Source organism: Lethenteron reissneri, chromosome 69 (genome assembly GCF_015708825.2).
Source record: "Lethenteron reissneri isolate LAM-NWPU_2019-01 chromosome 69, ASM1570882v1, whole genome shotgun sequence".
NCBI lineage: Eukaryota > Metazoa > Chordata > Hyperoartia > Petromyzontiformes > Petromyzontidae > Lethenteron > Lethenteron reissneri.
The window spans coordinates 2,996,086-3,022,292 of record NC_083847.1 but is presented as its reverse complement, the minus strand read 5'-3'; the positions used below and the strand labels follow the sequence as shown (position 1 = coordinate 3,022,292).

Here is a 26,207-nt window from a genome sequence, read left to right as displayed (position 1 = left end):
GTGGTGGTGGCTGTTGTGTTGACTGTGGTGGTGGTGGTTGTGGTTAGAGCGATGGTCTTGCTGATGACCGTTGACCCCTTGACCGTGACCTCAGAGCACCTTTTCAATCTGAAGTTCGCGGCGAAGGAGCTGACCCGGAGCTCCAAGAAGTGCGACAAGGAGGAGAAGACTGAAAAGGCTAAAGTGAAAAGGGTGAGGGAGTGTGCACCTAGCCTGGCATGGGATGTGGGGGGGCGGAGAGGGAGACCATGCCCCTAGCCTGGCACAAGGGCGTGTCTGTGAGTGATTTGGCGAGCAGCGTGCTGCACTACGAACCCCAAAAATTAGTACCTGGTGTAGCGGTGTGTAGAGATAATATCACCAGCAGGGAAACAAATGGGGCCAAACGTGGTGCTGGCCACCCACACCGCCGTGTACTGTTCTGGCCTTCATAGGCGCTATTCTGTCATAGCACTTGCCCCAAAAGTCTGTCAAGGCTATACGGGGAGATCTTTGCGTTGTGCACCTAGGCTGTGAGTATGTGAGCTTTCTCTTAGCCTGGCAGACACATGCGTGTCTGTGAGTGAGTGAGTGAGTGGGAGTGAGTGTGCACCTTGATGTCCTACTGGACATCTGTGAAAAAGAGCTTTATAGGTCATCGGATTCCTCTCGGATAAACAAACTTTCTGAAAGATTCAGATTCTGACCTAGCATGGCACACACGCATGTCTGTGAATGAGCGTCACCTAGACTGTCACACATGTATGCATATCTGTGTGCGAGTGTGAACATGTTACCTATCCTGGTGCACACATGAGTATATGTGAGTATCTGAATGAGTGTGCACCTAGCCTGGCGCGTGCGTGTTGTGTAGGCGATCGCGAAGGGCAACATGGAGGTGGCGCGGATCCACGCGGAGAATGCGATCCGACAGAAGAACCAATCGCTCAACTACTTGCGCATGAGCGCTCGTGTGGATGCCGTGTCGGCCCGCGTGCAGACAGCCGTCACCATGGGCAAGGTGCCAAACCCATGGACACTGCGCGTGCACGCTACGTGCACGTAGAGACACATGTTCACTTACAGACACGCACTCGCGTACATACATGCACACTCACACAAAGACGCATGGAGGCACACAAAGACACATGTACAGACGCAACAACAATCGCCATTCGCCACTAAGTGGCGGTGTCGTCACCACTGCGATTGTGCCAGGCTATGTGCATGTTAAGGCCACGTGAAGTGTCGAATGCCTGCTGGCAGGAGGTCAAGGGACAGACCCAGGTGCCATGGATTAACTGACTGAGATCACTGGCAGATGCACCAGCTGCACTCAACTCCAGCCCGTGCCGTGCCCGTTTAGCCTCCTCTATCCAGCCAAACAAGCTGCTTGGGCATGCAGCAGCTGGGCATGCAGCCTACATGACCCAGCCAACACAGCCTCATCTGCAAGAGGAGCTCAATAATGGGACTGTGTCCATATCTTTCAAAGAATTGCGGGCTCCTCACACCATCGAGCCTGGTTAATACAAGGATGAATTGTTGGCGAGCCAACCTGAATGTTTCAAACCAGCAGAGAGGTTTGTTGAAAGGGGTCCACGTTTTGCAAGCATAGACAAAGGAGAGGGTATAACTGTGGCCGAGAAGACCCGGAGCTTCGTATGGAGCGACAGACCAGGTAGCTTCGACACAGCAGCGTTACGCAGCCGATGAAAAGATAATGCCGCTCGTCTGATTTGGAGTGAGACCTGCACTGCCACACCGCAATTGGTCATAAGCACACTGCCCAGCTACAGGAACTTCTCCACTCTCCCCAAAACTGCCCCCACCACTCATGGGGAGTGGAGGGTGTGGAGTGTTTGACATAACATACCCAGGCAAGTGCTTTGTTTTGGTCAGGTTCGATGGTAAGGCCCTAACCTCTTAGTGACACTCCAGATTCGTCTGTAGAATCTCCAACTCCTCAGAATTAGCAGCAATTACCAATTCATCAGCATACATAAAATGAGTCGACCTCGGTGAGCGGGGAATTAAACTCGGGTCGTTGGGTTTGTGGCACAGTGCAATAACCACTGCACTACTTCTCCCCACACAACAAAGCAAACAATAGCGGCACTCGCCACTAAGTGGCGGTGACATCACCATGGCTTTTGTGCCAGGCCAGGTGCACTCCGGGCCAGGTGCTCCACATATATTGATAAAGATCCTCCATTAACAGATTTTTGGGGCAAGCACCCGTGAAGGCCTGCACTGTGACACACGAGGGGGTTGGTGGCTTGCACCACACCCGGCGGCCTTTGTCTCCCAAGTGGCGATGTTTACTACACATTGCACCAGGTACTCCTTTGAGGATTTGACCTCGGAGAGGGCCAGGACCGGTTCAGATAATTGCTGTTACTGCTGTTGATCGTGAACGGGAATCGAACCCGGCTCGTCAAGTTCGTAGCGCAGCGTGCCACCCGCTACGCCACTACTCCCCACATTCAGACAATCACTCATGGCTCTGTGTCTCTCTCCCTGTGTATCTCTCTACCTCTCTCTCAGGTCACGAAGTCTATGGCTGGGGTAGTGAAGAGCATGGACGCTGCTCTGAAGAGCATGAACCTAGAGAAGGTGAGACTGCCTCCCCATGTCTCTGACTGCCTAACCATGTCTCTCACCGTGTCTCTCACCGTGTCTCTCACCGTGTCTCTCACCGTGTCTCTCACCGTGTCTCTCACCGCGTCTCTCACCGCGTCTCTCACCGCGTCTCTCACCGCGTCTCTCACCGCGTCTCTCACCGCGTCCATCACCGTGTCTCTCCCTGTGTCTTTCCCTGTGTCTCTCACCGTGTCTCTCACCGTGTCTCTCCCCGTGTCACTCACTGTGTCTCTCACCGTGTCTCTCACCGTGTCTCTCACCGTGTCTCTCACCGTGTCTCTCACCGTGTCTCTCACCGTGTCTCTCACCGTGTCTCTCACCGTGTCTCTCACCGTGTCTCTCACCGTGTCTCTCACCATCTCTCTCAACCGTCTCTTATCACGTCTCTCTCACCATGTCTCTCCCTGTGTCTCTCCCTGTTCCACACCGTGTCTCTCACTGTGCCTAACCATGTCTCCCCGTGTCTCTTACCGTATCTCTTACCATATCTCTTACCATATCTCTCCCCGTGTCTCTCACTGTGCCTCACCGTGTCTCACTGTGTCTCTCACCGTGTTTCTCACCGACTCTCTCACCGTGTCTCTCACCGTGTCTCTCCCTGTGTCTCTCCCTGTTCCACACCGTGTCTCTCACTGTGCCTAACCATGTCTCCCCGTATCTCTTACCATATCTCTCCCCGTGTCTCTCACTGTGCCTCACCGTGTCTCACTGTGTCTCTCACCGTGTCTCTCACCGTGTCTCTCACCGTGTCTATCACATTCACGATTGAGGGTCTCTCAAGTCAACAAGCATGATGGACAGTGTCAAAGACTTTGCTGAAGTCCAGGCAGATGACACAAACCTACTTGTTTGTGGCGACGAGGGCAGCAGTGGTGGAGCCTGAAGGGTGGAAAACAAATTTATCAGAGAAAGTCCAGGAGGGTGGCGGGTTGCGCAGACTGGGATGGATGAATGTCCTTACAACAATCATTTCAAGCATCCTAGATAACTAGATCAAACAAGTGATGGATATTGGTCTGAAGTCAGAAAGGCTGGAAGGGGTGGACATCTTCGTTATAGGATTGATGGATTGATGGAGGCTCGCTTCAACTAGCCAGGAATAGTCGAGGAGGAGAGAGACCAATGTAATAGCTGCGCAATGGGCCGGCAAAATATCGAGGGACCAAAACAGAGAAACTGGGCTGGGGGGTTGTCGGGGCCAGTGGCTGTGTGGCAAAGCTTGTCCAGAATGGTGAATATCTCCAGCTCAGAGATGTGGTGGTTTGGGTTGGCAGCTGAAGCTGGGGACTTCCTACTGGTGAGAGTGTATGAGTGATCATGGGAAATAGTGGCATAATGGGCATTAATGGTGTGCGCAGTGATGGATGCGGGTACTTCACGTGAGTACTCATGGCGAGAGAGGCGCCGAACATTAGCCCACATCCCCTTCGCATCCAGTCCAGGATCTGCCGTGACAAGTTGCAGTGGTATTGCGACTGGTAATGTTTCTGCCGATGCGAATTGCAAGTGCAATGGCTTCCTCAAGTGGGCCTACTCGCATCAATTTATTCTTGAGTCGCAGGTCAGCTTTCATTTCAGGTGGAACAAAAGATGGATCACGTGCGGTGAGGGTTGAAGAGCCTTCTGGGCGGAATTCATTGAGGGTAGCGAGTCCGGCGGTGTAAAAATGGTCGAAGGCTGCTTGAGTGTCGGATTCGGATGACAGGAGGAGCTGCGTTTCAAGTTTATCAGCGTTGGCAAGAAACCTGCCATGTTGAGTGGGGCCCCTTTTCCGGAAGGTGTAGCGAAATCTGGTTTTGTTGGCTGGCATTTGCGTGGGGCCAGAATGCGCGATTACTGTCAGATGGTCAGTTTTGATTACAGGCTTCACGACCTTCACGTGGCCATGATGTTTCCTGGAAACAAAGATGTAGTCGAGGATGTTTGGGCCTCTAGAAGGCTGGGTAACAATGGGGCACAAACCAGTGCACTCGGAGTTGTCTAGGGGTGAAACAAATTTCAAATCGACAGCCAGAACAATAAATGCTCGAGGATGAAGTTTACCGATGTCTGTCATGGACTTCTCGGCCACCTTGGGGGTTTAGGGTCGCTGTGTCTCCCCATACCTCCCCATTTCTCTCATTGTCTCCCCGTATGTCCTCCCTGAATCTCACTGTGTCAACTCACTATGTCTCCTCCCCGTGTCCCAGATCTCGGCACTCATGGATAAGTTTGAATCTCAGTTTGAGACCCTGGACGTTCAAACTGCACAGATGGAGGACACGATGAGCAGCTCTACCACACTCACCACTCCACAGGTACTTGCCACTGGCTCACCGCTCACCCACCAATCACTCATCACTGTCTTCGCACTCACCACATACTCACTAACCACTCACTCACCACTCACTCACTGCTCACTTACCAAATATCACTCGCCACGAATCACTCACCACTCACACACTCATCACTCTAGGACTGGTTTCGACATTCAGTGACTCATCAGCAGGGCCAGTCTGTGCCTGAGCCAGGCCAGAGCTGCACCTCTGATAGATGCGGCTCCTGGTTCAACCCTGAACTCTGCTGAGTCAAGTGGTTTCTTGTAATGGGACGACTGAAGGTGTTCGTGATGCTGTCGTGGTGCTGTAGTGGGATACTGTAGTGATGTTATAGTGATGCTGTAGTGATGCTGTAGTTATGTTATAGTGATGCTGTAGTGATGTTATAGTGATGCTGTGTAATGTTGTGTGTGATGCTGTGTGTGATGCTTTATGTAATGCTGTAGGGATGCAGTGTGCTATGCTTTAGTGATGCTGGAGTGATGCCCTCGGGATGCTGTGTGTTATGCTGTAGTCAGGTGCATGATGATCGTGATGTAGCTGCTTTTACTAATGGTGATGTTTTGTCATTTCACAGCATGAAGTTGAAGGGCTTATGCACCAAATGGCGGACGAGGCTGGGTAACGCCATCAACACCATCATCACTAAAATTACCATCATCACCATCACTACTACCATCACCAATATTTCCACTATCGCCATCAATCTCACCATCATCACCATATTTACCACCATCATTACCATCATCATCATCATCATTACCACCACGATCACCGTCATCATTACCACTATCGTCATCACCAGCACCATCATCAACACCATCACCAGCACCATCATAACCACCATCTTCATCATCTCACCACCATCATCAGCAACAACAGCCGCCATTCACCACCAAGTGGCAGTGACATCACTACGGCACTTGTGCCAGACTAGGTGTGACAGTGGGTGAGCAGGGAATGGCTCTGACTCCGGGACTTCGGGCCACGTAGCTTTACCCGGGCCTGCCCATCATCCTGAAGGTTCTTAATGATCGTGAGCAGAGAGTCAGGGATCCCGAAAGCACAGAGCCCTGGCCTATTGATGGTATCATAGGCCTTGACCAGGTTAATAAAACAAAGATGTAGGACCTACTGAAATTCCCTACACCTCTGCTGTAGCAGACGGAGATGGAAAATGGCGTCTGTGCAGGATTGCCCTGACCTGAAGCCACATTGAGGCTCTGCAAGCCTCTCCTCAGTATGCCTGGAAAGGCGATGTTGAATAAAATATAATCCTGGCCGGGACCTTTCCCAGCACACTGAGGAGGTAGCTGCCCTGGTAGTTATTGCAATCAGTGCGGTTACCTTTTTTTTAAAATAGAGAACACCTGGGCATCCTTCCAATTATGTGGAACCCGTCCATTGGTCCAGTTTGTTGTAATGATGTCATATAGGGCAGTCTGCACACAAAAGCCACCCTCTGCAGTTTGAAGCCATCTCTTCCCAGCACTTTACCAGGTCTTAGACTCTGGATATCCCTTCATACTTCCTCAACAGTTTGCACATGAAACAACTAATCGCAGGAAGCGGCTACTTTTAGGTTTTGAGGCACAGCAGCCCCAGCAGGGTCATCCCCGCTTGCCCCCATGATTTGATCTGAACTGAGGGGTTCCCTTCTCCCAAGACTTCACAGAAATCCTCAGAAAACCAGCAAACTTACCCCTGGGGGTTGGAGATCGGATCACCATTATTTCCCCTAAGATTGGAGATAAGTGTGGCACTGCGAGTTACTTTTTTGATGGAATCAGAGTGATATGTGATCACGAGCTACTGAGGCAGATTCCATCTCCTCTGCAACCTGCAACCCCCACTCATCCTTGCAGCATCGCATGGCTCTCCGAACCTCGGAGTGGAGGCTACGATAAACCTTATTGCAGCTGCTTGAGCCAGTCCTGAACCTCGCCCATATCCCTTCGGCATCGGGAGGAGTGGAGGACAATGCCAATCTCAGCTGCAAACGCTATTGAGTGTTTGATTGGGGTCCTATGTGAACACCCACTACTGCAGTAGAAGAATGGCAGGCACTTCTTCATACAAATGACAAGTCGATGGTCAATAGGCAGATATCTCCTCGCTGTGGAGGAGAGGCTGCCACTTCTCTGTCGGGAGCTGGACCGGTACCACCTGGACCTCTGGATTAAAAGAGGTCCGGTGGACCGGCTCTGCCTCCAGTTACTGTGAGGGGTGGACAGTCCTCCAATCGGGACAGAAAACTGACAAACAATCGGTTGTGGCTCTGCTTCTGAATAAAATAATTAATGGGAGGTGTGGAAGCATGGAGGTGAGGTGTGGGAAGCTGTGAGTGCCAGGCGACTGAGCTCTCCTCGCCATCAGCAGGAGGTGAGGAATGATGGTGGTGGTGGTTGTCTTTGCTTACGACCCCACTGAAGATGAACATCAGTGGATGGATGCAGGCAAAGCTGATGAGTCGGATGCCTTCTATGATCTGTCGGGATAGAGGCATCCTCTTGGGTAACTTTAGTGCCGGTTTGGGTTTTGATGCAGACACCTGGGCTAGAGTGATTGAGAGGCATGGGCCAGATCGGCTCAATAACAATGGTTAGCAGGAGGCTGCAAGACTTCTGTGTAGCCCATGAGCTTGTAATCACCATCATCTTTACCATCACCATGATCACCACCACTATCACGAACCCCATCACCACCACTCCAATCACCACCGCTGCCACCAGCCATGGCAATGCAGCTGCGGCTCCGTGACTCGGTGTCGACTGTCGTTTCAGGTTGGATCTCAACATGGAGCTGCCTCAGGGTCAGGCCGGGTCCATTGGGTCAAGTGTGGCTTCCACAGAGCAGGTGAGAGTTACTAACCCACTGACCCACCCACCCACTCAACCACTCGCCCACTCACCAACTCACCCACCCATGCACTAACTCACCATTCACTCACCCTCATACTCGCTCACCTACCCACTCGCTCACATGCTCACTCTCACCGATCCATTCACCCAGCCACTCATCCACCCACTCTCCCACCTACTCACCCACGTGTTAACTTGCAAACTGACCCACTCGCTCACTCACCCACCCACTCACTCAACCACCCACTCGCTTATCCATTCACGAACTCGCCCACTCACCCAACTACTCCATCACCTACTCACCCAAATACTTACTCATCCACTCACCAACCCACTCACTAACGCACTCACTCACCCACTCATGCACTCACCCACTCATCCCCCGACTCACCCACTCACCCCCCTGACTCACTCACCAACTCATTCACCAACTCATTCACCCACTCCCTCACTAACTTATCCACTCACCCACCTACTCACCCAGTCACTTATGCGCTTAAACACTCTCTCACCCACTCACCAGCTTACTCAGGCACCCACCCACTCATGCACTCACCCACTCATTCACCCACCCACTCGCCCATTTAGCCACTCACCCATTTAGCCACTCACCCACTCTCTTACCCACCCACTCACCAACTCAGTCGCATGCCCACCCACTCACTAACTTACCCATTCACGCACTCACGTATGCACTTAACCCCCCACTCTCAACCTCTCACTCAGCTACTCACCAACTCACCCACCCACTCAACCACCTACTCACCCATTCACCCACTCTCTCAGACACTCATCCACTCAGTCACCAAGCCACTTACTCACCAACCTTCACAACCATTCACCCAATGTCACTCACTCTCTCACTCACCCATCCACTCACCCACTGTCTCTCGCTCACTAACCATATTTTTTCATTTCTGTGTCTTCAGGATGAATTGTCTCAACGTTTGGCAAAACTGCGAGACCAAGTCTGAGACACGGGGAACACACACACGGGGACACACATACACAGGGACACACATACACAGGGACACACATACACAGGGACACATATGCGGAGATGGAGACATGGAGACACAGAGACATGAGAGCAAGAAAACACGAGGACTGGGAGACGGTAGACAGGGACCCAAAGCTATGGGGGCATCTATTTTATTTTTAGTTTAGAGTTATTGATTTAAAAAAAAAAACTCAATATAATCTGCATGTGAATACAGAGACATGCACACACCACGTCTGTATCTGTGCATCACTTTCTCACCGTATCTCTGTCCGTCGCTCTTGCTGTCTCTGTCTCTTTGTGTGTCTCTGTGGTAGTAGTTGTAGATGGTATTGCTGCTGCTTGAAGCGGTTGTATTTATGAGTGGGGCTTCTCTTGTACAAAAAAAATGTATGATGATGAAGATTATTAAAGGTCTCATCAGACTAACAGAGAACACCACTGGCTTGTGTCTGTGTGTGCAAGTCTGTGTGTGGTGTGTGGATATATATATATATTTACATGGTTGAGCCAGGAGACTAATTCCTTACCCTCGGGGTTTCTTCAGAAACATCAAAAAGCCACTACGGGTGGCCATGTGGAATGTTTGAATGCTCACTGCGGAGGAGAGGCTGTCACTCCTCTGTCAGGAGCTGGACTGGTACCACCTGGATCTCTGCGGTATTCAGGAGATCTGGTGGACTGGCTCTGGCTCCAGCCAGAGGTGGACAGTCCTCTACTCGGGGCAAGAAACTGCCAAACAACAGCGAGTGGTTCTTCTGACCCAACGAATGAAGGGGGCGGCAGTGTGGCGGTGAGGTGTGGGAAGCTGGAAGCCCCAGGTTACTGTGGGCTCGCCTTCCCATCAACCAGTGGCAAGGGGTGGTAGTGGTTGTTACTTATGCCCCCACCGAAGATGAACATCAGTGGAAGGATCCAGGCACGGCCGATGAGTCAAAAAGTGGGTGGGGCTAGAAAGGCATTGGTTTTCTGCTCCTAGCCCCGCCCTCTTCCCCCTCCCATCCAGAAGCATTCCACGCAACGCCCCCCCTTCCCTTGCTCCTCCCCCCTCTAACTTATATAACCCCTTACCACAGCGTCTCTCCCACTTCAGCTAAAATTGTCTTGCTGTAGTTTTCACACCTGATGTTGATTGCTTGTGTTGCAATCGAAACGTGAGAATTTTTCATTTTTATTATTTTATTATTTCCCTTCTACGTGACTTTACCGAAAAAACCAAGAATATGAATCCCTGCAGTCACGAAAGCTTTAAATCGAAATCTATCAGGTGTGCGCTAAAGTGGCCCCTCGGGATAGAATCATGCTGTTGGGTGACTTTAATGCCCGCGTGGGGTCATGATGCTGGCACCTAGGCTGGTGTTATGGAAGGCATGGGCCAGATCAGCTCAATAACAATGGTAGGAGGCTGCTAGACTTTTGTGCAGCCCATGGGCCTGTAATTACCAACACGCTGTTCTGGCATCGGTGCATCCACACAACATCATGGATGCATGCCAGGTCCAAGCAAGAACATTTGCTGGACTAGTGACGCAACAGCGGATGTGGGTCCTTGACACCAGGACCTAACGTGGAGCTGATCTGCCCACTGACCACAAGCTTGTCATCTGTAAGATGCGCCTGCCATTCTTCCACTCCGGTGGTGGGTGTACATCCAGGACCTCATTGAAACAGTGGTCTGATCTCAGCTAGCTGTTGAAGGTTGCAAGCGATAATTGTATCATTGTGGCCAGGTCGATTCTTAAAAAGAAGCTAACCCAGTTCCCTGTGATAAAGAGGTTTATAGCTCATCGGATTCCTCCAGTATACATATTCAGAGTTTGAGATTATTTAGCTGCTACTATAAATTTACATACGATAAAGCCACGTCGTTGAGCGATCATTTGTGGCCTTGTCACTTATGAAAAATAGCTAATTGCTCAGTGGGCCTTACCTGGTCAAATGAAGGAGTAAAGTTTTTAGTTTAGTCTATGGATCTCTGTGTGGTCAGTCTATGGTTCTCTGTGTGTTCAGTCTGGTTCTCTGTATGGTGAGTCTGGGACCTCTGGGTCTCTGTGTAGTGAGTCTATTGGTGTGTGATGAGTCTATTGGTGTGTGATGAGTCTGTGGGTCTCTCTGTAATGTGTATATAGGTCTATGTGGTGAGTCTATGGATCTCTTTGGTGAGTCTATTGATCTGTATAATGAATCTGGGTCTGTGTGGTGAGTCTATGGATTTTAGTGTCAATATATGGCTGTGTGGGAGTCTATGGGCCTCTGTGCAGTGAGTATATTGGTGTGTGATGAGTCTCTGTGTGATGCGTCGGTAATGCGGGCGCGGGCGACCTCCAGGATGTGACGTCACGGAGAAGTGGAGTTAGGTGACGTGGGAGCAAGGTTAAGGTTCTTAAGGGATGAGACCGGAAGAGGAGGGGAGAGAGTGAGAGACTGGACAAGAGTAAGGCCACGTTGGGCGAAGCCAGGAAGGGTGGCACGGGCGGCCAGCGGTGGCCAGCTAAGGGAGCAGCCAGCGGAGCTGCGAGAGAAGACAGCAGTGGGGCTGCTGGAGAGAAGGCGGTTGAGGAGCTGCAGTGAACACAGCCGGCGAGGCTGTGTGTGGGAGAGGCTACGAGAGCGACGAGAGGAGAGAGAGGCTACGAGAGCGACGAGAGGAGAAACTGCAGAGAGAGCAGCCAGTGGGGGCTGCGTGAGGATAACAGCCAGCAAGGCTACGAGAACAACGGGAGACCAACAGAGGAGCTGTTGGCGTGACGGGGTTAACAGCAGTATCAGTATCGGTATGGAAGCCTTGTAGAAGGACAGCCGTGTGGGTTACGAAGAAGAACCGAATAAAGGACACCAAGCCAGACTTCGTGGTCGAGTCCTTTATTACACGTCTATAGGTCGACGTCCTGAGTTTATGAATCTGTGGCAAATGTACGGATCTCAGTGTTATTTTATTGCTGTGTTAGTCAATGGGTCTCTGTGTGGTGAGTCTATGGGTATGTGTGGTGAGTCTATGGGTCTGTGTGGTGAGTGTTTGGATCAGTTTGGTGAGTCTCTGGATCTCAGTGTCAGTGTATGGCTCTGTGTGAGTATATGGGTCCGTGTGTGGCGAGTCTATGGGTCTCTGTGCAGTGAGGTTATTCGTGTGTGTGATGAGTGTATGGGTCTCTGCGTGGTGAGTCCATGGATCTCTGTGGTGAGTCAGGATCGATGTGAGTCTATGAATGTCTGCGTGGTGAATTTAGATAAATTGGCTGGTGCTATAAATTCTAAAACATCGGCCACTCCGTTGAGCTCTTTCTGGTCAGGTCGCTTCTGAAACAGCTCCATAGCTCAGTGGACCTTAAGGGCCGTCCATAAATGACGTAACGTGATTTTGGACCATTTTTGACCCCCCCCCCCCCCCCCCATTCGTCACACGGCGTCACAAAAAGTCAGACCCCCCCCCCTCAAATATGACGTCACAAAGCTCTGCACCCCCCCCCCCCCCCCACAAAAAAAACATGCTTCAAATCACTTTAAACTATTGTCATTGTAGTGCATATTTAATGCGGCGCTGCACTCTGATGTTGTAGGAGAAAACATTAAAAAGTCTATTTAATTAGGTAGAACGTGTTGTCTATTTATTTAAAGTTGCGCATTTTTATGTGACGTCACATTTCTCACCCCCCCCCCCCTCGTCACACATCGTCACAAATGTCTGACCCCCCCCCCCCAATAGGTGCGTGACGTCATTATTGGACGGCCCCTTATCTCGTAAAATAAGAGTTTAACAAGTTTTGCAGTGCTGTGGGACCTCACTCAATGCAACGTAAATCCATTTGGATGCTGCCACTGGTGTCGCGGTTTAATGCTGCAATGTACCTGAGTCGGTGGGTTTATTTCAGAAACTGTTTTTCTTGCAATCTTGAAATCTGCAGTTGTAACGTTGCAAAATCGGTGCAAGATTCTTAGAGTTGTGGCGCCGAGGCTGTGCATGCCGGTCAGGTTTCATGCATTAAATACACACGGCAGACGCGGTACCAGATGGCCTCTCCCCCAGGGAGTTTTCATCCCTAAAACTAAAATGCTTTATTTTACCAGGTAAAGCCCACTTAGCCTTATGCTACTTTTCAGACGCGATCTGACAAGTGATATTTCAACCGAAGTGGCTTATCATGTGGAAATGTATACTAGTAGCCAAATAAATTTGGTTCTTTCGGTAAAGTCACGTAGAATTATTTTATTTTATACCTACGTGACTTTACCGAAAGAACAGTCACGAAAGCTTCAAATCTAAACGCACTTTGATTCTAAATGTGGAGGTAAAAAATGGACTCCCAGACAAACCAACGTGACCAAAACAGAGAGGCAGACGCAGAAACTCCAAAAATGTAGCAGCAGTCATCGTGTCGGGATGGAACCCACGACCTCCTGCAACCAGGTAAGAGAGATAACATCTCGCCAAAGGGAGGGGGGGTGGGGATGCAATACATCCGAGATGGTGGGGTTATCATGCATCAATCCCAATAACGGAGTGCTGAGCCATGACTCAACCAGACCCCTGAGGAGTCGAACCATTGTGAAGGTTTATTTAGTAACGCGATTGGGCTGTGGAATTCTGGGACAATGGTGGAAGGATTCATGATTGCAGGTCTGTTTGCTCCGGGGAATGCCACCAGCTGAGCATGAATGAGACACCTCGTCCACGGTACATGTACATATTAATAAAAAATATACTTTTCAGGGATGGAAGTTTGCAAACGAAAGGGGGTTAAATTTCGATGGGGGTTACGTCTAAACACTACTCATCCCAGCTGGCAACTTTGCTTCGTGGAGCTCACCAATGGGACTGTGTCCAGTTATTAAGGGTAACTGCTTCAGACTGCCCAGGAAGCATCCTTCACGAGCCTCCTCCTCCAGAGGCCATTCTTGACACTGCTTGTACCGGCTCGTGCAGTGCCCGTTTAACCCCCTATTATTATACCAAACAGAAGCTGCTTTGGGCATGCGGGCTTCATGATCCAGCCAACGCAACCTCACCTGTCAAGCAGAAAACGAGTTCCTCACAAAACCCAGCCTGGTTAAGCCCAGGATAGTAGGCAGACCAGCCTGAATATTTATAACCGGTGCAGATGTTGCATTCGTGATTCAAGTTTTTTGGAAGCATGGAGGGAATGACTGCTGTGGCCAAGAAGATCCAGAGCTTCGTGTAGAGCAACAGGCCAGGTAGCTTTCATAAAGCATTAAGCAGCTGATGAAAACATACTGAATCAGACGGGCAGTGACACCTCTGCTGTCAAACTAGTACTGGTCATAAGCACATTGCCCAGGTATAGAAAACTCTCCACTGTCTCCACAACTGCCCCATCACCAATGGGGAGATGAGGGGTGGAGTGTTTCATTGCATAAAATACTCAGGCAGGTGCTTCGTTTTGGTGGGGCTGAGGGTAAGAACCCTCTCTCTTAGTGGCACGCTCCAGGGTGCATTAGCGGAAACGTCCAACCCATCCTGAGTGAGCAAATCAAACCGTCAGCATAGACACTCTCACTCGATCAAAGCATTCATAGGAGATTCACTCAAGAACTCAAACTTGTTTATTTTCAACAAAACAAATCAACCCCCCGGTGATGGTAACTCCATGATGTTCACTCTGTGGAGGGGTGTTTTTGAGGGATGTCCTCCCCCCCCCACTTCAGCGTTTCCCCCCAACTCTGGGAGCTGCCGACTTCATCGTCTTGGCGATTTTCTGCTTGGGGGCAGCCTTAACTGCAGCCTGTTGGCAGAAAGAGGGAGGGGGAGAGAGGGTTGGCTCCACGAATATCTCGGAGTGTGAGTGCGTGAGATTATGAGTGAGCAAGTACATGAGAGAGTGTGTGTGAGTGTGTGTGAGAGTGTGTGTAAGAGTGTGTGTAAGAGTGTGTGTGAGAGTGTGTGTGAGTGTGTGTGAGTGTGTGTGTGAGAGAGTGTGTGTGTGAGAGTGTGTGAGTGAGAGTGTGTGAGTGTGTGTGTGAGAGTGTGTGAGAGTGTGTGTGCGAGTGCGTGAGAGTGAGTGTGTGAGTAAATGTGGCGGCTAAAACGCAGAAAGTTGGCACAGGTGGTGCATTTGACAGTCATCTCAGTCAGTCAACCCATGGCATCTGGGTCTGTCCCGTGACCTCCTGCCAGCGGGTGTTCGACACTTCACGTTGCCTTAAAGTGCATATGGCCTGGCACAGGCGCCATGGTGATGTCTCCGTCACTTAGTGAATAGCGGTTGTGTGGATGTGTTTAGGGTGGTGAGTGTCGTGTGTATGTAAGGATGTGTATCAACACATCCTTACATCCACACTGGGTGGTGTAAGTGTAGTGCAACGGTTAGCGCACTTCAAGTGTATAGCATGGCACAAGCGCCATGGTGACATCACCGTCACATAGTGGTGAATGGCAGTTGTTGTTGGAGCAGTCCTGTAGTGGTCAGCGCTACGCTACGAACCCGGCGCCTGGAGTTCAATTTCCGCTCATGGCCACCAACACCAGTGATAACCCTACAGGAGCCTCGCCAATTTACACTGAACCCTATGGGAGCCTCGGCAATTAACACAACCCCATGCAGAGCCTCGGTGATTAACACTGAAGCCTCATGGAGGCCGACGTGGCCAATGTGAGCCTCACCTTGGCAGGAGCTGTGGCCGACTTCTTGGTTCCAGTCTTCACCTTCTTAGCCTCCTTCGCAGCTCTGAGAGAACGCGACAGATAGGAGATATAAGTTCAACGCGTTGTTCCGTAACACCAGGCGCACGTTAGGAATGCAAGAGGCAACGTTTCGGGCGATGGCCCTACTTTAGAGTTGGCACGGCGAGGTCAGAGAGCGTGCGTGGGAGACTTCAGTCCGTGGCGTGGAGGATGGGGGTCTGAATTTGAACGCGACGCTGGGCCCCCAGCCACTGCATCTCTATTTAGACTGGAGGAGGAATCCAATGAGCTATGATGCTCTGTCACCGATGTCAAGTATCAGAATCTTAAAAAGAATCTGTATTTAGAATCCAATTAGCTATGAAGATATTTTTCACCCACAGATGTCCACCAGTAGGATTAACAATCTGAATCGTTCACCACCATCACCTCCTCCACAGGGCTCTCTCTCAACAGAAACTACATCGAAGCGTTTATTCTACACATCCCTTCAGCCGCGCGCGCACGACATCGGTTCAAGAGGAGCAGACCTCCGGTGGACCGGTCTCAAGACACCACATGTCCGCCTCCGCTGATGAGGCAATGAATGTCAAAACCGGTCCAGTGTCGCTCGTCTTGAGGCAACTAACGCCACTGACATTACGCACTCCTACAAGACCAAGCTTGCGGATGTAGCTTGGGCAGTGCAGTGGCTAGGAGACGTTAACCACCTCGCTTGGTATACAGGGGGTCGTGGGTTCAATCCTAACCCTGACCACATGCTGTAAATTTGGAGTATGCGTGTCTCTCCCGATGGTCGCGTGGATTTTTCTCCGGGTCCTCCAGTGTTTCCCTCCACATTTAGAAAGCACGTTTAGAGTATTTTTGGCCGATATACATTTCCACGTAAGCCACTTCTCGTTCGTTGGGCTATCATTTGTTATCGCCGGATGTCTTGTGAAAAAGATCTCGACAGCTCAGTGGGCCTTACCTGGTAAACTACAAAGTTGAGTTCTCGTAAGCGCTACGCTGCGCTACAAACTCGGTACCCGGCAAAGATCCGAGTTCGATTCCCGCTCGTGGCCACCATCAACACCAGCAACGATTATCTGAACCAGTCTCGGACCTCCCCACTAGGTCGACTCAGCCTCAAATGAGTACCTGGTGCGGTAAGTAAACATCGCCACTAGGGGGACAAAGGCAGCCGGGCATGGTGCTGGCCATCTTGTGTACCGTGTCAGCCTTCATAGATGCTCGCTGCTATTGCTCCCTCTCTCCCCTCCCACTCTCCCCTTCCTCCAGTACCTCCCTCCCCCCTCTTTACTGGACATGTGAAAAAGAGCAATACAGCTCACCAGATTCCTCCAATATAAATAAAGTGATTCTCTCCCCTCCCATCCCTCCCAAACTCCCTCCCCGCTTGCTCCACCCCCTCCCTTCTCTCACCTCCCTCCATCCTCTCTCTCCCTCGCCTCCCTCCCTACTTTTTTGTAAATACAAGACGTAATGGATCCCGTTGCGTGCTGTGTTCACAGCCACGACAAAAAACACCCCTCCAATCCCACCGGATGGCTTGCTCGCGCTGAGCCTTGCGGATCTCGGGCTTCTGGTTGCGCTTGGCGAGGATGTCGGAGAGCGTGGCGCCTGTGATGGCGCGCTGAGCCTTCACGGCACGGCGAGACCTCTTCTTAGACACCTCCTCCTGCTCACACACACACAGACACACACAGATATAGGACAGATACACACAGACACACATAGACAAGGAGATATAGACAGAGACACAGACACAAATAGATTTAGACACACAGACACGCAGAGACAGAGAGAGACTGACACAGATATAGACAAAGACACGTAGATAGACACACGCACATATAGACAGAGATACACACAGACATGTATAAATAAACACGCAGACACAAGTAGATTTAGACACACAGTCACGTAGATATAGGAACACACAGAGACATACCAAGACACAGGGAGATTCGATGAAACACGGAAAGACAAAGTGAGACACAGAGAGACAGACGGGGGGGGGGACAGCGAGACACGGCGAGACAGAGAGACGGCCACTTCACCTGCTGGCCCTTCTTGTGCTTGCGTCGGTAGAGGACCGTCCAGTTGATTTGCCGCGGATTGCGCTTGGAGAGGAACGCAGACTCGCACTTGGCATTGAGGAACTGGAAAACCTGGGGACAGAGCAAAACGGAGACTCAGGCTCGCACAGAGAGACGCAGACTCAAGGGACAAAGACTCACAGGGTTCACTTGCACAGAATAACACTCACAGACAGATTTGCAGACTCACACGCACAAAGACACAGACTCGGTGACAGAGAGGCACATTCAAACAAAGACCCACTCACGCACACTTGTGCAAGAAACTTAATTTAATATTAATTATTAAACTATTCTTATACCAGGTAAAGCCCACTGGAGCTATGTATCTCTTTATCAGAATGGACTTGGCCACAAATGATGGCTCAATAAAGTGGCTTATCTGGAAATTTAGAGCAGCCAAATAACTCTAAATGCACGTTGATTCTAAATGTGAATGGAAAAATCAGAGGACCCGTAGAACAATCTACGCGACCATGGGGAGAACATTCAAACTCCAAATATACAGGTGTAAGGATCAGAATGGAATCCACAACCTCCTGAATATCAAGCGAGGTAGTTAACATCTCACCACCATGGTACCAGATACACAAAGACTCAAATAAACACAGACACACAGAGAGTCATAGGGCTCATAGGCTCACACAGCTGCAGAGACAGGCTTACAAAGACACAAGATTCGCAGAGATAAAATGGTTACGCATAAACTTAGACACATACAGACACAGACTCGTGCTGAGACAGTCGTATAGAGACCCATAAACATATTTTTACAGGCACACAAAATTCAGTGACAAAAGACTCGTACATAGATTCATATAATCACAAAGACACTCACAAAGACCACACAGATTCTCAGAAAGACACTCGCATAGATACACACCGCAGACCCACAAGGAGACACTCACAGAGATAGTCACAGACTCATACGGACTCTCACACGGCAGTAACACGAGTGGTGAGGTATGGTTTCTGACCTTGCCGTCCACGCGGGCGAATCTGACCCCATGACCTGGGTAGATCTTGTAGCCACTGAAACTGCACAGTTCGAGCCTGCGCAGACACACACATGGTTAGTCACCCCGTGTCTCTCATCTCTCGCTACCAGTACTCACACACGCACAGCCAGTCATCCCTGTCTCTTTTCTATAGCTACTACCATCACCACTCATTCACCCACACGCTCATCCAATCACCATCACTGAACCGTATAACAAAGCTCTCACGAGTAGCCCACAGACCGTTGTTAGTGGTCTGGTCAAAACAATGTGCGGCCGCCCAGTAGTAATTATGTTTATTGCACACCGCACCAGGCTCTGTAAACCTCGCGGAAGTCAAGGAGAGGTTCAGATTGTTGCTCTCAAACTTGGGGGTATGCCGAATTGATAGCGTAGTGCGGCACTAACCACTCGCTCATCTTATAATTTATATCGTGGCTTACCCAAGGCGCTTTACACAATTAACAAAAGTACATATGAACGTACTGGTGGAGATGAGATGAATGAAATAGACGAGAGGAAGCAATGGCCAAATCTGTGATGCTTGAAATCGGTGAGAGCGAAATTGATAACAAGTGATGATGGATTGAATGGTGAATGAAAGATCCAGAAACGCTCCAATGGCCATCCGGCATCTTACCGTGCCGTGTTGCTTCTTACAAATCTATACATACAGTACTGTTACCACTGTATACTGTACTACTGTATACTGTACTACTCTAAAAGGCCCCACACTGGTTCTGTACAATCTACTTCGAATACTCTTAAACTTGTGAGTACCTCTGTAAAATAATATATATTTTTTTACATCGTAGTTAAACCATAGGCTTTATTTCTTGAAAAGTTTTCATGTACTTGAATAATGTGGTGAACCATAAGCATGACTTTCGGATAACCGGCACATTTGGTTAACCGGCACCCCCCATTACCCATGGATGCCAGCTGAGAGCTGTTGCTGTACTTTGTATATCAAGGCATCACTGTACAGGGAATTCCACTTACGAACATTTGACTTACGAACTTTGTAAGATACGAACAGACCTGCCGTATATCCAGTTGCCTGTTCGGACCAAGTGTCGTAAGTTCAACCGCCACGCAATAGATGGATGGTAGTGTGGCATCTACATCTGCAGAACATGAAGAACCAGTGGCATCTACATCTGCAGAACATGAAGAACCAGTGGCATCTACATCTACAGTAGAGTATACAACTTTTAAAGCCATTACCTGTGTTTAGTGTATCGATAGGAGTAAAGTTGGACTTCAACTTACGAACAGACCTCTGGAACCTAACACGTTCGTAAGTAGAGGAGTCCCTGTACAGGATATTCCCTCGTTACTCACGAACTCGCTATCAGCGATGTTGGCTATCCACGAATTGCATCTGGAACTCTGCACTTCTACATCGAGAGAGAAATCAAGTGATGAAATTAATTGAGAAAATGTGATGATAAACTGAGATAAAGTTATAAGATGCAAATTTTATAGCGATGAGATAAAATGATGCGCATTATAATTAAAGGTAAGTTCCGTGTTACACCGGTTCCCTTCAACGTGTCGCGTGTGGAACACGTGTACGGATATTTTTATTTTACCAGTTAAGGCCCATACTCTTCGGTTCTTTCGGTAAAGTCACGTAGTTAGAAATAAAATAAAACAAATCGTCATTGCCCGATGACGACCGCTTGTGTGTGTACACACTACAGCACATATACAACTCATACACTAATACTCATGTAGATACACTAACTCACACTACAGTACACTCAGATACAAACTCATACACTAATACTCATGTAGATACACTAACTTACACTGCAGTACACACAGATACAAACGCAAACACTAATACTCATGTAGACACACTAACTCACACTACAGTACACTCAGATACAAACTCATACACTAATACTCATGTAGACACACTAACTCACACTACAGTACACTCACAGATACAAACGCAAACACTAATACTCACGTAAATACACTAAATGCTATACCGTACTGACACTGTACACTCAATACAAAGATCCCCGTGTAAGACTGCTCGCCCCCAAGTGCTGCTAGCGAGCACCTATAAAGGCCGGCACAGTGGCACACGAGGGGGTGGGTGGCCAACACCGCGCCCGGCCGCCTTTGTCTCCCCAGTGCTTGTTTTACACCGCACCAGGTACTCATTTGAGGCCGAGTCGACCTAGGGGAGGCGGCCCAGGACCGGTTCAGACAATCGTCACCGGTGTTTGCCGTGAGCGCGAATCGAACTCCGATCGCCGGGTTCGTAGCGCTATCCGCCCCCCACACACTCAGAGAGAGACACGAGAGAGTTGGCACAGAGAGACAAGTCGCCATCACACAGAGACACTGTACACGGCACGCCGGGAGGCAGCGCACACTCGCTCATCCCTCAACACAAGCCCCGAAATAACTCCCCCGCGCCGCCAACATCGCGCGTCCACGACCCGCCGCGCCGCATCGCGGCCCCCTCGCGCGTCCCCTGCGCGCCGTGGCGGCCTCGCGGGGGAGGCGGCAGGGCGAGGATGCGGGCGGATTGCGCGGGAGCTCTCACTTCATGGCGCCTGCGAGACGAGATGGCCGCGTCGAGAGAGAGAGACGAAGGGGGAGGGGCGAGCGAGGGGGCGGGGCGAGCGAGGGGGAGGGGCGAGCGAGGGGGAGGGGCGAGCGAGGGGGAGGGGCGAGCGAGGGGGAGGGGCGAGCTAGGGGGAGGGGCGAGCGAGGGGGAGGGGCGAGGCCGCGGGTTCGCGCGCGCGCTGATTCGGCAACGCCCCTTGCCCCCACCCCTCCCCCCAGCCCTCGTTGAAATGTGTTAGGAACGGCGAATCGGCTGTCGCCGTTTGACCGACGCGAATTGTTCGTCTTAAAAAAATAATGTTACTACACGCCGCGCAGCGAGGTGTAACCGATGGTAAAAAAAGACATGTGACGCGTTCAAAGTATTTAATTAATAAATATAAAGTCGAAGCGGAGGACGCAGTCGCTTATCCCGCCCACGCTGATTCGCGATGACGACACTCCCCGCATTCAAGTGCACGAGAAAGGGGACGCAGTCTCGAGATTCGCGACCATCGAATCTGTAGTTTACTACACAATCTCTAAATGACACATTACAATTATGAAACACTTTTACGAGTAAATAACGACCTCTACACGACTATAATAATGTTAAATTATATTTATAATGTATGAATTGTTTTAAATGTATACATAATACAGCTACAACGTGAGGGACACAGTCGAGATTTCGTAACCATTGATTCGCGATGACGTCATCACAACTCACATTACAAAAATTGAAGTACGCAGATTCCCGGCATTTCAAATGTCCAGACTCGAGAATATTGGCTCACTGAGGGATGTTTATTGACGATATCGAATGGAGTACATTAACGAAAACGTACATACGAGCGCGTACGGCACGTTTTATTTGTATTGAAACAAAAAATGTGCAATAAAAACAACTGATTAATAAGACGAACGGGATAGGTGGAGGAAACGCAGTCACTGTTTCTCGCCCGCCCTGATTCGCCGTGGCGTCACAATCAGCAAGCTATAACAAACATTCCTGCGGAGGGAGCTGGTAGGAACGTTGGGTTGCTCGGTGAATGTCCAGGGTCAACGGCGGCGTGGTGTATTCCGCAAATATGCCCGACTGTGAGGGCGGGCACAAGCCTGCGTGAGTAGGTTAAACGTTGAGTTTTATAAGGGCACCACGGGGTGACCAGCCCCTCCCCACCCAGCCCTACCCCTCCCACCCCCACCCAGCCCCACCCTACCCACCCAGCCCCTCCCCACCCTCCGAACCCAGCCCCTCCCCACCCTCCCCACCCAGCCCCTCCCCACCCTCCCCTCCCCACCCAGCCCCACCCTCCCCACCCAGCCCCTCCCCACCCAGCCCCTCCCTCCCCACCCAGCCCCTCCCTGCACGACGGACGGACGGACACAATAATCCCCTGTGGACTGGTGTAACCAGAAGGTTCCAACCCGTAACAATACACAGACACACGGTTGGAGTGCAACAATAGTGAAATCTGGTAAGCAAGTCACTAAATATGAATACACATTGTACACGTCCCACTGGGCGAAGACCCCGGGGCAAACCCAGGACACGCTGGGAATACCCCTGGAAGGCCTAGAGTCTGTATATAGTAGTGTATAGTGTAGTCTATAGTAGTGTATAGAGTAGTGTATAGTAGTGTAGTGAGTCCAACTGAGTCACAGACGTTGTTCTTTAGAGGCAACACTTTTATTGTAAGATCAACCCGTTAACACAAAGGGGTAACTGCCCCTTCACCAGATACAGCCTAGCGTGGTGACTACCCAGCTAACTACTCTATACGTAGGAGTTACAACTACGAAGGGTCAGACCCTCACTCGGGTCCCGACCACGTGTTGATGCCTCGTAGGACGAAGAGCTTCCAGCTTGTAGACTGCAGCGACCCCGGTCCCTCTCAGGGACCCACCTTTTATCCTCCCGGGTCGGGGCCGCTCTGCCCTTGGCCCCGCCCACCTTCTCGAGCGTTCTAACTTTTTCTCGATCCCTCTCGAGAGCTCTCCCGGACACGTGATCACCCCCTAGCCCCCCCCCACCACCTGGGGCCCTCTCTGGACACTCCGGATCACGTGTCTACGGGGTCAACCAGAGTGCCATGGCCCAGGGCAACCCTGCCCCTGGGCTGACACTCTCCCACTCCCCCTTGTGGGAGCTCGCAATACACGCAATGCGTGGTGCCCGCGCTATCCCAGCGCTCACCAAGCCCCGCTAGGGCTGGTACTACACCCGCCTACGGGGTGTACGCGATGACGGTGCATCGCACGCCGTGCTGTGCTAGAGCCGGCATCACACAGCAACCCACACGGTGCTGTCCGCGATGTTGGGACATCGCACGCCACGGCCCTCTCAAACTGGCACCATGCAGTGACATCCCTAATGTCACTACAGTAGTATATAGTGTAGTGTATAGTGTAGTCTATAGTAGTGTTGTGTATAGTAGTGTATAGTAGTGTATATTGTAGTGTATAGTAGTGTATGGTAGTGTATAATGTAGTGTATAGTGTAGTGTATAGTAGTGTATATTGTAGTGTATAGTAGTGTGTAATGCAGTGTATAGTGTAGTGTATAGTGTCGTGTATAGTGTAGTAGTGGGGAGCGATGGCGCAGTGGATAGCGCGGTGACACTACGAACCTGGCGAGCTGAGTTCGATTCCGGTCACGGCCAACGCCGGAGACGATTATCTGAACTGGTCCGAGGGTCTTCCCTAGGTCGACTCAGCCTCAAATGAGTACCTAGTGCGGTGTGTAAACATCGCCACTGGGGAATCAAAAGCGGCCGGGCGTGGTGTTGGCCACCCACACCCTCGTGTGCCGTACCGAAAGTTGAATGTTGCCGACTGGACCCCTGAGTGTGACAAGGTCCTGGAAAACTTGATAAGTGGCCTAGTGGACTGCGCAGTGTTGGCTCACCCAGATTTCGACAAACCGTTGTATCAGTGGATGCGTCTGGATGTAGTACTGTCACAAGCTCAGGAGAGGTGTGACAAGGCACGCCCAATAGTGTTTGCCTCCAAGACTCTCAGTGGTGCCCAGAAGTGATATCCTGCCCATAGGCTGGAGTTCTTGGCACTTAAATGGAGTGTTTGTTCACTGTGTGGACGGACAACAAACCGCTGACATATGTTCTCACGGAGTCTAAGCTGGATGCTTGTGAGCAGAGATGGACTGGGAAGCTTGCACCTGATGATTTTTAACTCAATCGTATTGCAGGTCGGGAAAATGTGGTGGCAGATGTGCTCAGTCGTTGGTATGGGTCACTGCATTTTTTTTTACTCCGTGAATCCATATAGTAAGAAAAACTATTACATTATAAATAGGCAATATCACTCTTAATATATGTTTTTGAAAAGGCATATATACAACAGCTCAATTGCTTCATTAGGGAATGAAGAGCCTTTTGAGCGCACAATATCGTAGGTGCTGCAGAATACTGGAGATTGGACTACTCAGGATTCTCAGGATTTGTGATTGGTTCGAGGTTCTGTGGATCCGGGAGATGTGAATGCTCAAGAAAAATTGAAGTGGGAACTTGAGTTGCTCTGGATAATACTCGACAAAATGAGACCCGTGTCTTGTCGCCCACCTCTGGCAGGGACTTGGGTACTAGTTGCAATGTAGCTCGAGTGACACAAGTTGTGGGAACAGATGGAAATGACAATGCGCCAGGGGGTTCATATAGAACAAGGGCTGGAAGGGAAGTGCGAACAATAACCCGACTAATTTGGTAAGATGGGTTTGTGGCAAAGGAAATCGCAATCAATGCTAAATATGGGTAGCCATTATCATATTTGTTGAGGATTTCATGAGTTTTATTAATTTACTATCCACATTTTTAATTGTTCTTCCCCTATTGCCTGTTCGGAGGGGTAGGCTATTTTGGTGAAGCAAAAAGCATCAGGAGGCTCAGGCAGAAGAGTGACCAAGTTCAGTGGGGTGTATAAGGCACCACATTCAACTTAGGAGACAACAGGGACTGATCATCCTCTATGTTCTCCTTACTTGTAAATCGAGTAGCTACTAAGCTGTGATAAGGAGACCAAGTCCTAGAGGTATACTTGGGTCCAGATGCTGGGTCGTCTAGTGGCCTCTGTCGTAAGAGATGCTGATGGGTTCTACTTTTTTACACGCTTTTATTTATCTCACTCTGTTGTTGTCGTTGTTGTATCTTAAAATGTTGTAACTCAATTTTAACCCACTTCCCAATGTGGTATCGAATGCAAACTTGATATACTTATGTCATACTGATGACACTACTATATTCTATCATACAAAATACAAATATATATTTTTAAACATTCTTTTTTACATGTGTTGAGTAGTTCCGACGGACGTACTCGGAGACGGAGGTAAGTTAAGGGCTTTCGCCAGGGTTTATTAAAGCTTATCAATATTACACAGGGTACCCAACTCCCAGGGGCTAGGGGTCCTACTCTGAGTCCGGGTCCCTGCCGGCTAGCTCCGGTCTCTCTCTCTCGTGTCAGATCGTGGACTCTGCCGACTCCACCGAGCGGAGAGAGAGCACCTCTACGGCTACCACCGGCTTCTCCCCAGACTCCCTATTCGATCCCTCTCTCTACCCCTGGTTCCCTCTTCACCCTGTTTACTTTACCCGTTCCCACAGTGACCCCGCTTACGTCACGGGGTATCCCTTAAGTACCCTAGGAGACGTGACGTCATGTACACTGTCCAGCGCGCGTGACCCCACGTCCCGTGAAGTCATCGCACTGGACAGCGCACACGACGGCACTACTCTCCTCTACTCCTCTACACACGTTATGTTTTAGCTTGGGTCTAATTGTCCACAGTCGTTGGCTGTAATTTGCCTTGCCACGGTCCCTTACGTTATGGCAAGCTTCGGAGCCACTTCCTGGAGTCGTGTGGAATTCTTCCATTACTACATTACATTAATGTTTACGATGTGACGATCGATCTACTGCTGGATGGCTGCTATGAATCTCTACACGATGTGCTACTTCGTTGAGCTATCGTTTGTGGCCAGGTAGGTTCTGCAAAAAGAAGCTAAAAGCGGGTTTAAAAAATGTTTTTTAAAATAGATATTTTTTTATTTAAAACGGGAGTGCTGCAATTGTAGTGTGGTCG

At 50.1% G+C, this 26,207-nt stretch overlaps 2 protein-coding genes across 4 annotated transcripts in view; one reads left to right on the top strand and one right to left on the bottom strand.

Moving 5' to 3' along the window:
• Positions 1-26,207, top strand: part of LOC133360786 (charged multivesicular body protein 1B1) — a 406,386-nt gene that overhangs the window by 4,002 nt on the left and 376,177 nt on the right. For 2 of the 3 annotated variants that reach the window (XM_061579664.1, XM_061579663.1), the window contains exons 2-8: positions 95-192; positions 854-1,000; positions 2,527-2,595; positions 4,812-4,919; positions 5,518-5,561; positions 7,724-7,796; positions 8,731-8,785. In XM_061579664.1, coding sequence (XP_061435648.1) covers positions 95-192; positions 854-1,000; positions 2,527-2,595; positions 4,812-4,919; positions 5,518-5,561; positions 7,724-7,796; positions 8,731-8,775 — 584 coding nt within the window. In that variant the 3' untranslated portion in view covers positions 8,776-8,785. Of the gene's footprint in view, positions 1-94; positions 193-853; positions 1,001-2,526; positions 2,596-4,811; positions 4,920-5,517; positions 5,562-7,723; positions 7,797-8,730; positions 9,238-26,207 lie in introns of those variants that run through there. The other variant, XM_061579662.1, reaches the window with a different exon arrangement.
• Positions 14,343-21,189, bottom strand: LOC133360791 (large ribosomal subunit protein eL24-like). Its single transcript, XM_061579668.1, has 6 exons — positions 21,105-21,189; positions 18,518-18,593; positions 17,502-17,612; positions 16,983-17,119; positions 15,418-15,481; positions 14,343-14,539 (listed from the first exon to the last, which is right to left on the bottom strand). Exons 1-6 carry the CDS (start codon positions 21,107-21,109, stop codon positions 14,459-14,461), a joined length of 474 nt encoding a protein of 157 aa, XP_061435652.1. The 5' UTR covers positions 21,110-21,189; the 3' UTR covers positions 14,343-14,458.

Bases quoted from the DNA above. Each gene is read 5' to 3' on its own strand.
- LOC133360791 (XM_061579668.1), bottom strand. The intron at 17,120-17,501 runs GTGAAGTGGCCG...GTGTGTGAGCAG, and splicing joins AGCACAAGAAGGGCCAGCAG to GAGGAGGTGTCTAAGAAGAG. The intron at 15,482-16,982 runs GTGGGATTGGAG...GCGTTCTCTCAG, and splicing joins CAGCGCGAGCAAGCCATCCG to AGCTGCGAAGGAGGCTAAGA.